The sequence below is a fragment of the Tenrec ecaudatus genome, chromosome 17, assembly GCF_050624435.1.
Source record: "Tenrec ecaudatus isolate mTenEca1 chromosome 17, mTenEca1.hap1, whole genome shotgun sequence".
Lineage (NCBI taxonomy): Eukaryota > Metazoa > Chordata > Mammalia > Afrosoricida > Tenrecidae > Tenrec > Tenrec ecaudatus.
The window spans coordinates 64,777,208-64,790,203 of record NC_134546.1 but is presented as its reverse complement, the minus strand read 5'-3'; the positions used below and the strand labels follow the sequence as shown (position 1 = coordinate 64,790,203).

Genomic DNA, 12,996 nt, shown 5'->3' with positions numbered 1-12,996 from the left:
GAGAGGTGGCCAAGGAGTTAAGAAGTACGGATTATTGGTCAGATGCTGCAAACAGAACAAATTCCCCAATACACCCCCCCCACTTCCACCCCCACTCCCACCAGCTGCTCCACGTGAGAACGGTAAGGCTGCCTCTTCTCATAAAGATTCACTGCCTTGAAACGCCTAGTAAGGCCACAAGTTAGAGTCCACTCAGTGGCAGTGGTTTGTGGTTTCTGTTCCACGTCATCACAAGGAGCTCTAGCAGGGCTCCAGATTAGATGCCAGGCTGCTAGCCACGAAGATGGTAGCTCAAACCCATCGGCCACTCCGAGCAAAGATCAGGCCATCTGCTCCCAGCATGCTCTGCAGTCTCAGGCACTTACACAGGGCTGCTCTAACGTAGACTGGCCTAGAGGGCAAGGGCCTTGGTATGTTTGGCTAACATCACTAAGATGGTCAGACTACAGGAAGACGCACATGATTCCTGGCCCCAAAATGATTTCATGGGAACTGGTGCCCCCTGCGAGTCCCCCAAGGGAGGGACTGAACTGTGGAGCTCCCCCCACCCCACCGCACTCCACCCGCATCAGAACACCCTGGCGGCGGCGGAAGCATCTGACCTCCTGTAACTTCAGGAGAGGGACAGAGACTCTCCATCAGCATCAGCCCAGGCTGATCCCGACAGGGTGGAGGTCACCACACCACATCCTCCAACCTGGGTCAGGGTGGAGTCCCCAGGCTTCCTTGTGCCTCCCAGCATTCCTAGCAGTCCCTCTGGTTGCTGCATGGGGGAGCCCACCACTCCACACTCGGGAGCCCCCAGACAGGGCACGGAGCGGAGAAAGGGGTATGGCAAGGGGGCAGAGAACTGGAGGGGCATTCCTGAAGGAAACCACTGAGTAGGAGGGGAGGCAGGGAGAGGGGAGTGGGCTCAAGAGACCACCATTGTGAAAAATCACTAATTGCAGACCCCACCTCCCACATTCCAGCTCTCCTGGGACCCACTCCCAGACCCCAGATGCAGGCACTTACTGGCGAGCTTGACCACAGCAGCCTGGCTGGCTACCGCTCCGAGGGGTCCACGGGCCAGGCAGGAATAGCTACCCTCGATGGTGCCTGAGGCCTCAGGCATGACCTCACCACTGTCATTGAGTGCTGGCCACTGGGGCAGCCACAGGGAGCCATTGGGCAGCAGGTGCAGGGGCTGGTGCTCGGGCAGGGAGGCTCCATCCTTGCTCCAGGTCACACTGCTGGGGGGCCCAGAGGCAGCAGCTCCCAGACTGCAGTCCAACACCACAGACTGGCCTGGGCCCAGGATCACTTGCAGTGGCCCTAATCCACAGCTCAGCTCCACGGTTGTCTCCTGGGGCAACGCCAGCTCCCCTGCATGGATGAGGAGGCATGGGTCACCAGGTTGTCCTTGCGCCACCCACCGCCTCCGGCTCCTGACTCACCAGCCCCCAAAGGGCTGGGAAGCAAGACTGGTGGCTGAATCCTGGCTCTGCCCCTTCCTAACTGTGATCTGGACCATCCCTTTCACTTCTCTGCAGCTCCCTCGCCTACAGCTCCATTCCCTCCTCTGTAAAAAGATGCGGTTCGTAGCAGCACTACTCACGAGAGCCCCAAAGCAAAAACAACTCAAGTGTGCTGGTTAATTTCACAGCTTGGCTAGGTTATGACTCGCCACGGTTTGGTATCGACTGGACTGGGTGCTGCTCCATCATGCACCCAGGTCATTGTATTCCATGATGTGATGAACCTATCCGTACAAAGGAGTGTGGCCTGACTCCAGATCATACACAGGTACGTTCTGGCATCGATTGCTCATTCTCTCTTTCAGCCCATTATTCTTTTTGTCATCTGACCTCCAGATCTTGGATGTCAACCTGCACAAGATTCTGAGTTGCTGCCTGATTTGCAGATTTTGAAATGCCAGCTCCTTACAATCCTGTGAGCCAGCTCCAGTCTGCCACCTGACCTCCAACAGTAGGACCTACCAGCTCCCACCATTGCATGAGCCATTCCTTGAAGTCAGTCAGTCAATCAATCAATCAATCAATCAATCAATCCTATCTATCTTCTTTCCCACCCTCTCCCTGGTTTTGCTCCTCCAGAGACCCCAAAGTAAGACAACAAATCTCTCCTAGCTGGTGACTGGATACATAAAGTGTGAGAAATCCCTACAAGGAAATATATTCAGCCATGAAAAGGGATGAAGTTGTGGTATATACTGCAACATGCATGAGCCTTAAAAACATGCCAAATGACAGAAGTCCATTGCAAAAGACCATATACTGTAGGATTCCATGGATATTAAATGTCCAAAATAGGTAAAACCATAGAAACAGGAAGTAGATTGGTGGTTACCAAGGGTTAAGAGAACGTGATCATTGGGAGTGGTTACTAAGGGTTAAGAGAACTTGATCATTGGGAGTGGTTACTAAGGGGTATTAAGCTTGTTTCTGGGGTGATGAAAATGGTCTAGCATTAGAATGTGATAGCACCCCCTTGTGAACAGACAGAAATACACTCGGGTATACTTTCACTGGCAAATTTCCAGGCGTGTGAATTGTATCTCAATGCTTCCAAAGATCCAGGGCTCTTTCTTCCCAGTGCTGTGGCGAGCAGGACGTGAGAGCGTGTGTGTGGGGAAGGAGAGTGCCACAGGACGCGGCACAGCATGGGGTCCGCAGTAGCACTTCCTCCCCTGGCACCTCACAGATGGTCTGAGCGATGTTACCCAGGGAGAAACATATCATGCCCTAGAAAAATACTGTGATGTAAAAAAAAAAAAAAGGAAACATCAAACATGTGTATTGTGAGTATAAGAAAGCGTGTGTGTGTGTGTGAAAACACATATATCCTGAATAAACAAAACAGAAATAATTTCAAGGTGGTTTGTGGAGTCACCTGGATGAAGAGAAGTTCAGTTCAGACCCCACCTTGTCCCTGACTTTGGACAAAGTGAACAGATCCTGATCGGAGTTAAGTGGCCTGTGCTGTCAGGCAGGCATAAGATGCAAGCTGGGTTCAAGGCCAGTCCAAAGAGAAGCTCCCATGGTTCATTCCAGGCCCCAGGCAGACAGGAAACCCTGGTGGCTTGGCAGCCAGCTGCCTCCTCTGCCTCAGAGATGGAAGAAGCTAAGCCCAGGAGCCCTCCTTCCTGAAGGTGAATCTATCCAAAGCCATGCAGCAGCTCGAAGTGAACCCAGATCTCTTGATGCCCAGGGCAGGGCTCTTTGCACCCCCAAGAACCTGAAGAGCTGGTAGATTCCCACAGAGAGAAACGCACAGAACAATGGAGGGAAGGAATACTATGCTAGGTCAGGACCGATGCTTATTGTTTTAACTGACATTTTAGCCAGGCCTGGTACCCATTATCCAGAGAGAAATGGTTGGTCCCCCCAGGAGTGGATCTCTGTCCTTCTTATAAACATTTCAACGGCCTAGGGTCCCTTCTCACCCTTTGACCTGACTCCTTTCTTCAAGGCAGAATGCCCTATCCGTAAGTGAACCCGGGGCAGAGGTGAGAACAATGACCAATTCTCCCTGTGAGGCAGGTCTGGGCAGACGGGGCCACCTGGGGACCGGTAGCCAGCAGAGTGACAGAGGAGTTAGGAGATTCTCAGATCGAGCCCCAGCTCTGTCACTGTCTAGCTATATGATCTTGGACCAGTGACCTCCTATTCTGAGCCTCTGTTTACTTGAAGGAAGTGAGTGATATTTGACCATTTCTGATTTCATGATTCAGTGGCCTGGACACACTTCTTCTTGGACAAGCGTTTAACACTTTCTAGACACGCACATCAAACTGTAGACATGCCCTGTACTCCTGCGAGCACGCATGGCAGTCTCTGCTGTCATCACCAAGCCCTGGGCACGCACAGGCTGATGCCTAGAGCCCTTCAGCACAGTGTGTCCCGAGGCAACCTGCCCCACACCCCCAAGGAGGGGTGAGGATGAAGATGAGGGAGAAGTCCTGACTGGCCAAGCCAAGGAGACTAAGACACACACACAGACCAGGGTCCTGACACTGGTGGACCAACAGAGGGGCTTAGTCAGGCGCTCTCCTTTCTAATCCCTCAGAAAGGACCCTCTGAGCACCCCCCCCTGCAAAGGTGGGCTCAGCATTCCTGGTGGAGGCAGCGGGGAGAAGGTAGCCTGCGTTTCCAGTCTAGTTGGTCACAGCATGGCAGGCCCGTGCTTTGGCAGAAAAGGGTCTGACCTCGGGGCTGAAGATCCATCCACTAGCTGGGGAGGAAGGCATTTCGCCTTTCTGGACCTCTGTTTCCACCTGTGTGACAGGGAGAGGCTCCTACTAGTTGATGAGGATTAAACAAGATGATTGTCGAGGCTCCAGCCCAGAGTAGGTGGCCGTCACTCAGGACACTGCTCTTTCCTTCCAGGCACTTCATCAACTGTCAGACTACACCCACTGCTGGCGCGGAGTCCTCACAGAGCAGAACTGCCCCACGGAGTTCCCAAAGCGGTGGATCTTTATGAAAGCATCTTCCTCCTATGGAGCGGGTGACCAGTGGGTTTGAACTGCTGACCCTGTGGGCAGCAGCCACCGCTTTCACCCCTGAGCCTCCACAGCTCCCATAAACTGTAAAAGGCAGTACAGAGCTACTTGTGGGCCATCACACCCCGTATCGTCTATCTCGAAGGCGCTAGGGTCCATGATTCAAACCCAGGGCGGGGGCAGGGGGCGCCGGGCAAGGCTGGGCTCAGTTCAGTGGCTTCCAGCCTCCAAGATCAAGTGGCTGAGCAGTGGGCTTGGATTTCAGGGGAGAAAAGCCCCACACAACAGGTCTCCCCACCCCCCAAAGCATGTCCCAGGCTTGGAAAATCCCCTGCCGCGCTGAACAAACAATGTGAACAGTTGGGGCCCAGCAGCTGCTGGGCATGTCAGCAGCCAGGGCTCTGGCAGGCAGGACGGGGCCAGAGGCGCCAGTGCTGGCTGGGGAGCCCCGAGGCGCTGATTCCCATCCTGAATATTCATGGAGCAGCAGATGTCCAGCTTCCCCACCTCTGAGGAACCCACAAAGGAAAAGGTGGGGGGCGGGGGGGAGGAAGAACCAGGGTCCCCCTCAAAGAGCATCAGGAACAGGAAGGCCTATTTTAATGATGATGTTTGCACAGCCTGAGAGAGCTCGACTTACAGATGGGGAAATGGAGGCCCAGAGTATGTGGGGGAGAGGGGGGGTCGGGGGGGGACAAAGGGGCGGTCCATGTGTTTCTTAGTTCTCTGGGAGATAATGTCTGGCAAAACTTTCTTTGACCTTATGGAGGGGGATAAGTCTATCCCCGAACAGAACAATCGCTCCCCAATTGCAGGGTCTCTCTGCTTTCACAGCTCAACCGCAGCCCCCATATCAAACGCCCCTGTCTTCCCCAGGTGGAGCTGGTTCCGAGCCTCCTCGCATTTCACAGACTCGCAGGTCCCTTCCCTGTCTTCCTCTTGCCCGGGCCACGTGGTGTGAAGTGGCAAGCTTTGGCCTCTGTCAGTGGTGTAACTTGTCCGAGGGGGTCTTGCGAGGCAAACCAGGGCACAATGCCCGTGGGGTGACATCGAAATGAGCGGCTGTGGAGTGCGACTCAGGAACCGATAGGGCAGTTCTAACCTGGCCCGTAGGGTTGCTCTCAGTCAGCATCAACTTGCTGGCAGTGAGTTCGGTTTTGAATTTAGCTAGTTATAAAAACAAAACAGCTTTCACTGTCAGCCGGCTTATCTGCATCACTACCTGCCAGGCTAAAGCCCTGTGCGGACTCACAGTTTGGACGCCGTAGGTGCTCCATCATTATTGCCCGGAGAACGGAGTCTGCCGCAGCTACAAGCACACGCTGTGTCCCCTGCTGAAGGCTGTCCGTAACTGCCGATTGGGTGGAATTTTCTTGTGTTGCAGCCACAATATTATGGTCACTGGCATTTGTGAACTTCTGTCAATAACTTTTTCGCAAATGAAGTAGCAATTAATGGAAAAGGCAGCAAAATATCAGAGAGAAGCTTCTCGTCAGTCACTAACGATGTGGCAAGTAGTAATGTTGTAATTCAATGTCAAAAGACTTTACAAAACACATTCTCTGTTGATAGTCAAATAAAGAATCAATTCACGGCAGCCATTTACAATGTGCTGCTTGTACAATTCTCGGTTAAAGGGGATAATGAACATCACGAAGGGTTCTGTGCTGGCTGCGGCAGGAGAAGGTCCGTGTGGCCTTGTGTCACTGTGGGCCAGTCACTGTCTTCCTCTCAGCCTCAGTTTCCACAGAGTGTAAGCCTAGGAATTGCCGCCCTTCTCAGACATGTGCACGGACGTTCTCATAACAGTATAGAAGACACACACAAAAAAAACAAAAACAGTACAGAAGACGTACTCATGACTGCCAGAAATGTGCTTATTTGTAAAACTCTGGCGTAGTTCACATTCTGTCCCAATAGTATAGCAACGTTTATAATACCAACACTGTCCCTACCCCACGGACTCCTCTCAAAAACACGGTGCCCTGCGTAGCGGGCCGTGCTTGTCCAGCGGATTTGTGGCCGACTCAGCAGACTTGGGAACCCCAGCAGGAGCAGCAGGACTGGGCGGACAGAGGAGCTCAGTGGACCTTTGCTGCCCGCCAGCTCTCCGTCCCTGGGAGGCCTCCTTCCTATTCCTTCGTGTTCTCAGGGAGACCCTGCCAGAAACACAGAATTTCTATGCTTGGAGCCGCAGGGTTCGCTCTCGCTCAATATCTTTTCTTTGGCAGATTATTTTACCCATTTACAGATGAACTAGATTTTATGAGGCCCACTAGAGCCCAGGCAGAAAGGAGGGTTGCGGTGAGTCACAGGGCCGGCTGGCTGGGCTTAGGGGGCCTCCTGAGTCCCCCTCTCAGTGAGCTCCCAGAAGGGGCTGCAGGAGTGGAGAAGGCCAGGCGGCCTGGTGCGTCAGGCTAAGGACTTGCTGTGCACATGGATGCCTGTCTCTTCCGAATTAGGGGTTCAACAGATTTAGACAACTTGTTTGCAGGCCGAGGAGGTAATTCTCCATGGCCCTGTCAGCACTCTCTCCTCTGGGCCTCTGGTCAGTTTCTTCTAGCAACTTCCTTCCCTGTCCCCCAGCTTGGCTCCCCCACACTAAGCCCTTCCCATCAACAGCTGGAAGGAGAGTTTGGGATGGTTGCCTGGGACACAGGAGAGGCCCCCCCCCCCCCCGCCCTCCCTTCAAATGCAGCCCTGAGGAGACAGGCCCAGCCAACTCGATGGCACAGCCAAACTCGGCCTATGCCCCGCCTTCTTCTCGGGACCCCCTGCCCCCGAAACACCAAACCACTTTCTCTTCTCAGAGGGCACAAGGCAGCTCCACACCTAGCTCTTGGTGCTCCCTCTGTCTACGATAGCTCTGCCATCCCCATCGGACTCGGGCCGGCTCCTTTTTCTGAACCCAAAAACCCTGGCCACTGGGATCATTGCAAAGATCACTGTAGGTTTCTCACTTGCCATTCTCGCTGAGGCCCACACCCTTGGACCCTAAGTCAGCTTTCTCAACAACCCAGTCAGTACCCGGCACATGCTCCCCGCTGTGGCCGGGTCCATTCTGCTGCAGGGAGCCCATGTGCTAAGGAGCAGAACTGCCTAGAGAGTTTTCTTGGCTATCATCTTTACACGAAAGCAGATGGCCAGCCTTTTCTTCTGCAGCCCCTCTGGGTGGGCTCAGACGGCCATGCTGTAGGTCAGCAGTTGAGTGTAAACCACTTGCACCAGGCAAAGGCACGTAACAAACAAAAATAACTCACTGCCACCGAGCTGATGGCGACTCATGGAGACCCTGCTGGGCGGGGTAGAACTGCCCCCGTGGGTTTCTGAGACTTGAATTGGTTATGGGAGTAGAAAGCCGGGTCTTTCTCCCATGGAGCAGCTGGTGGTTTCAAGTTGCCGCCCTTGTGGTCAGGCGCCCGACTTAGACCCCCTCAGCCACCAGGGCTCCTGAAGGACATCGTGAAAATAAACAGGAAACTCACTACCAGGGAGTCAATTTTGACTCATAGCAAACTGCCCCTTATGAGTTTTCAGGGCTGTAACTCCTTATGGGAGTAAAAAGCTTCATCTTTCTTCCAAGGACACAGTAGATGCTCAATAGATACTCCTTGAGTAGATGAGTTGATAGACACGCAGAGATACACTCGAAAATAAAAGACACGGACCAGTTTTCTAAACTTGTTTCCTTATCTGTAAAAATAATTGCCAGACCTGTCCAGGCTCGGGCTAGGGCACAACATACGTGGGAATAAACACGGCATGGCACGTGAAAGGCGCTTACAAAGCAGCACACCCGCACCGCAAGAAACTCACTCCCTCGCCTGCTTTACTGCTGTGTGGCTCACATGATGGCAAACGTGTCTCAACGCCCACCTGCCTCCCTGTGTGCTTGGTTCTTTCCCCAGAGATCTGTCCTCCAAACCAGGCGACAAGATAAAGAGCGCCTTGGTCAACCTCCTGAGGCCGGAGGTCTATGCCATTTCCCCTGGCACCTAAAAGAGAGCTTCTGGAGTCTCTGCCTCCCTGACCCCCCACCTCACCCTCCGCCAAGCCCCCCAATCCAGAGGCTTCCTTTGCTTCAGCAGAAAGGGGGGGAGTAGAAACTGGCCCTGGCACTGCCTCTTTTGGGTTTTCCTTGCCCTCCCCCTCAGCCCCCCTGCCAATCTCCCATCATCCCGCTCCTCTGACAGGCTTGAGTCCTCCCCCTCAGTCAGACTTTCTTGCCCAGACCTCCCCGCATCCCCCTCACTGCCCCCCACCCCACCACAGGAGGGCTGGAAGCCCCAGGCCCGCCTGGCAATGACATCTGTTCTGCATCTGGAATTCTGTACCTCAGAGGCAGTGGGAACCAAACAGGGGGAGGGGGTGGTTGGGGGCAAGTGGAGGAAGGTCTATTCCAGAGCCCAGACAGAGGGACAGAGGGGGACCAGGCTCAAAGCTGATGACATCTCATTGGCAGGGTGGACTTGGGTTGGTGTCTTTCAAAAACCAGCCTCCCAGAGCAGGGTGACCTGGACCCAGCTGCAGCTCAATCTCCACCCTCACAACTTTGGGAAGCCGCTGGCCTCTTAAGGGCTCACTTTGCTCATCTGTAAAATGGTGTCAGGCAACAACTATTTCTGAATCCCTCTGAGATCACTTGACTGAAAGATTCTTTAAGGAGAACTGAAAGGAAATGCTCATTTACACATCACTGTGTGATTCCTTGGGGCATGGAAGTACACCAGGCTCTACAAAGGTTTAGATGACACCTAAATAAGATTCACTCTTCCTTGAGCTGGTTCCCAACTACGGAGACCGTGTCGTCTGAGAGGACCGCGCCTCATCTGACTGAGACAGATCTCAGAGTCTGCGGGCTGAGAAAGAACTGGGGGTGAGGAGTGGTTCTCCAGTTCTCCTGCTGCCCCCTCAGGCTTCCAGGATTCTGACTTGGGTTGAAGACAGAGATGTCTTACATCTGGTGAAAATGGCGAGCTCAGCTTTCCACCTCCCTCCTCACCCTCATACAATGTCTCCCTGGTTCCCAATCCCTAACTCTGCAGCAGATGGGCCTAGGTTACATTGACACTGCTGAGTCAGCATTGGATTTCCAGTTCAAAACCACCAGCCACTCTTCAAGAGAAAGTTGAGACTGTGTTCCCTTGAAGACTTATGGTCCAGTGAACCCTGCGGAGGTGCAGAGGACTTGATAGGAAAGAGGCTTTGCTGTTATCCCCACCCCATCCTCAGTGCTTGGTTCTGTGCTACGCCGAGGCTGCTAAACCTCTTTTACTTCCCTCTCCCTCACGCCCTACCAGGTTAGTCCATCCTCTAGTCCCACTGATTCTCCTCCCTCAATAGCTCTACTTCAGTGGTTCACAGCCTCCCTCATGCCGTGACCCTTTCATACGGTTCCTCAGGTTGTGGTGACTCCCCAACTGTATAATTATTTTTGTTGCTACTTCATCACTGTACTTTTGCTACTCTTAAGAAGCGGGAAACCCCTGTGAAAGGGTCGTTCTACCCCAAAGTGGTCACGACCCACAGGTTGAGAACCGCTGCTCTAGAGTTTAGCCACCCTGATCATGCCAACTGCCACCACACTAGCTGCTACCATCTTCTCTTCTGGATGGGCAGCACAGCCTCCCAAGGAGCTGGAGCTTTGGGCTTCCACCCCTGCCCAGTTAATTCCCCACACTAGACCACAGGGAGGGAGCTGATGCCAAACTGATCTTAAAACTGGCCAGTGGCTCATGGGGGCTTTCAGGCCAGAAGTTTGGGTGGGGCTGACAAGGACCTCCATGAGTCTCCTCTTCTGGCACTCCATGGCCCTTGTCCCACCCTGCTTTCCCAGCCTGCCACACTCCCACCTTTACTCCAGGATTCCTTTCGTTCAGGGTTTGGTTAAATCACCTGAGCATTTGCACACATCATTCTCCCAGGGAAATGGTTTGCTCTTTACCCTTCTGCAGGACGTACCAGGGAGAGCCCCAGCTGGGGCCCTGCCCTGTGCCACCCATTGGGATTGCCAAGGCTGTCAGTCTTTACAGAAGCAGATTGATCCCTTTTTTCCCAGCAGGCCTGCTGGTGGGCCCGAACCGCCCACCATTATGTTATAACCCCCAGCACGACCTCCTTTCTCCATATGTAGCTCTGTTATTTATTATTTCCAGGAAGCCTTTCCCGCCCTCCCCAGAGGAGCTTAGGCCCCCCCCTCCTCCCAGGATCTTCCATGATACTGCAGGGTTCTCCTTTACTGGTCAGTCTAGAAGCGTTGTCGCCAGGACCATGCTTCCTTCTTATCTGCTCTATTGCATGCACCAGGCACACGCTAGCCTATAAGGGTGCTCCGCAAATATTCGTTGAATGAATGAATGACCTCGCTCTGGATCACGTGGTGAATCAGAGCTCGCTAGGAGGGTCCCCAGGCCTGCTGCAGTATTGCACACTCCAAGACTTGCTCGGCAGCCAGGAGGAGCTCTAGCTGGGGGTTGCCTGTGCCAAGTCTCCAGGCCCTGGCGGCACTGGAGAGCTCTGGTTGGGTTCCTAGTGGGATCCCACATTGCTGACCCCAGAGCTTGTTTCCGGAGCTCTCAGAGGAGGGACATGCACAAAACTATACCTTAAGCCCCAGGGCTCCAGGAGGACTGACCCTGATAAATCCCTGGCCCGCCCTACTCCTCTGTCCAGTTACCCCACCCAGCCTCCTTGGGGCCTCCTGCCGTGGGAGACCGCTGAGTCAAAGGTCAGCCTTGGAAAGGGGCGTGTCTGTGCTGGGACAGAAGGGGTCCAAGCCTTGGGGCACTTTTTCCCACAGGCTGTTTGGGTTTCCTGGAGGTGGGCTTGGGGCTGGCCCAGCCGGCTGAGGCTCCTTCCGGCTGAGGCTCCTTCCGCGGCCACCCTCCTGCCTCCCTCCCACGTGGCCTGGCTGAGTCTCTCTGGAAGGCGCAGCAGCTGGAGAGAAATCCCCCTCCCCACCCCCACCTCCAAGTCCCTCCCTGGCTCCCAGGCACATCCTCAGCACCACTACCCCCCACCCCCGCGGCAGGGAAGGCAAGAAGGAGGTGAACAAAGCGGGTAGCCCCTCCCCCTCCCCAGCCTCACCATCTACTCTCCCCTTGGGTCGCCCCCCCCCCCAACACACAGGACAGAAAGGAGAGGGCTAGGGGTGAAAGGAGCGACCTGGGCACACACACACGGACTTCGTCCCCCCAGTCTACAGTCCTTCTTTCAGCTGGATATCCCAGACCCTCACCTCCTCCCCCCGCCCGCTGGGGCTGTGTGTGTGTGTGTGTGTGTGTGTGTGTGTGTGTGTGTAGGACAGTGGGAGGGGGTCTGGGGGAACAGTGTGTATTTGGGGGAAAGGGGGGTAGAAGAGGCCTTGCTGACCTCCTCCACGCTCCCCTGACCACCCCTGGTGGTGAGCAGGACACGTCCACCAAAGCAACTGGTTTAATGCCCCTCCCCCTCGATCCACTCTTGGCCACGAATTGGGGGAGCAGACTTTCTTTGCCCCAACGGCCCCCGGGGACCACACCCACTGAGCAAAGTTGAGTGGTGTTCTGTCATCATCCCCACCCCTCCCCCGACTCAGTCCAGAACCTTCCTCCCTGTTCCCCACCACGGACAAGGACACTCCCCAAAATCAAGGCCAAATATTAGCTCAGCCCCAGAAACACAATTACACACTCGCACTCGACCCAAATGGAGGTGTAGACACACCCCTCCCTACCCCTTCTCCTTTACACACACACACACACACACACACACACACACACACACACACACACACACACACGCCTGAGAGACGCGCGGGCAGAACCTGACCCGCGCAAGCAAGCCACCAGCCCCGCAGCCACCCGCCCCGCCGGTGCCACGCTGTGACCATGGCACGCTCTGCGGACACGCACGCCCGCAGGAGTGCCCTCCACAGACACGCGCACACTCACACTCACACACCGCCGCCGCCGCGGCCGCAGCTCGCGGAGCCCGCAGCCGGGCGTCTCAGGCAGCCCCGGCCCCGCGCCCGCGGACCCCGAGACCCGCGCCGCCCGCCCGCGCAGCCCCGGCCCGCGCCCGCCTTACCGCGCGCCGCCAGCAGGCAGAAGGTCAGCGCCAGGAGCCCGCGGCCGCGGCCAGCGTCGCCCCGCGCCATGGGGCCGGGCCCGGCCGCCGCCTGCCCGCTCGGCCGCCGCCGCCGGGGGAGGGCGCGCCGGGCGTCAGTGGCCCGGGGAGGCGCGGCGCCACGGGCGGGGGCGCGGCCTCGGGGGCCCGGGCCCGAGCGGGGGCCGGGGCCGCCGCCGCCTCGCCCGCCCCTCCATCGCCATCTTGGGCGAGCCGCCGGGGCGGGGGCGCCCAATGAGTGCGGCCGCCCGGGGCCCGCCGGGGACCCCCTGCCCCGCGCGGGGGTCCTGCTCGGCGGCGGTCTGCGCCCCAGCGCTCGCGCCCTCCTGATTGCCCCGGGCTCCCATGGGGCCGCTTGCTCGCTGGACCCCCGTGTATCTTTTCAA

General features: G+C 55.9%; 1 protein-coding gene across 5 annotated transcripts in view; it reads right to left on the bottom strand.

The window, feature by feature from the left end:
* The window catches only part of IGDCC4 (immunoglobulin superfamily DCC subclass member 4), a 48,291-nt gene extending 35,590 nt beyond the window's left edge, over positions 1-12,701 (bottom strand). For 4 of the 5 annotated variants that reach the window (XR_012780676.1, XM_075535995.1, XM_075535996.1 and 1 more), the window contains exons 1-2: positions 12,572-12,701; positions 1,015-1,365 (exon numbers count right to left, since the gene is read on the bottom strand). Coding sequence is in view for 4 of the 5 variants with exons in the window: in XM_075535995.1 (XP_075392110.1) it covers positions 1,015-1,365; positions 12,572-12,641 (421 nt within the window). In the remaining variant the exon portion in view is untranslated. Of the gene's footprint in view, positions 1-1,014; positions 1,366-5,756; positions 5,880-12,571 lie in introns of those variants that run through there. The other variant, XM_075535998.1, reaches the window with a different exon arrangement.
* Positions 12,702-12,996: the final 295 nt, after the last annotated feature.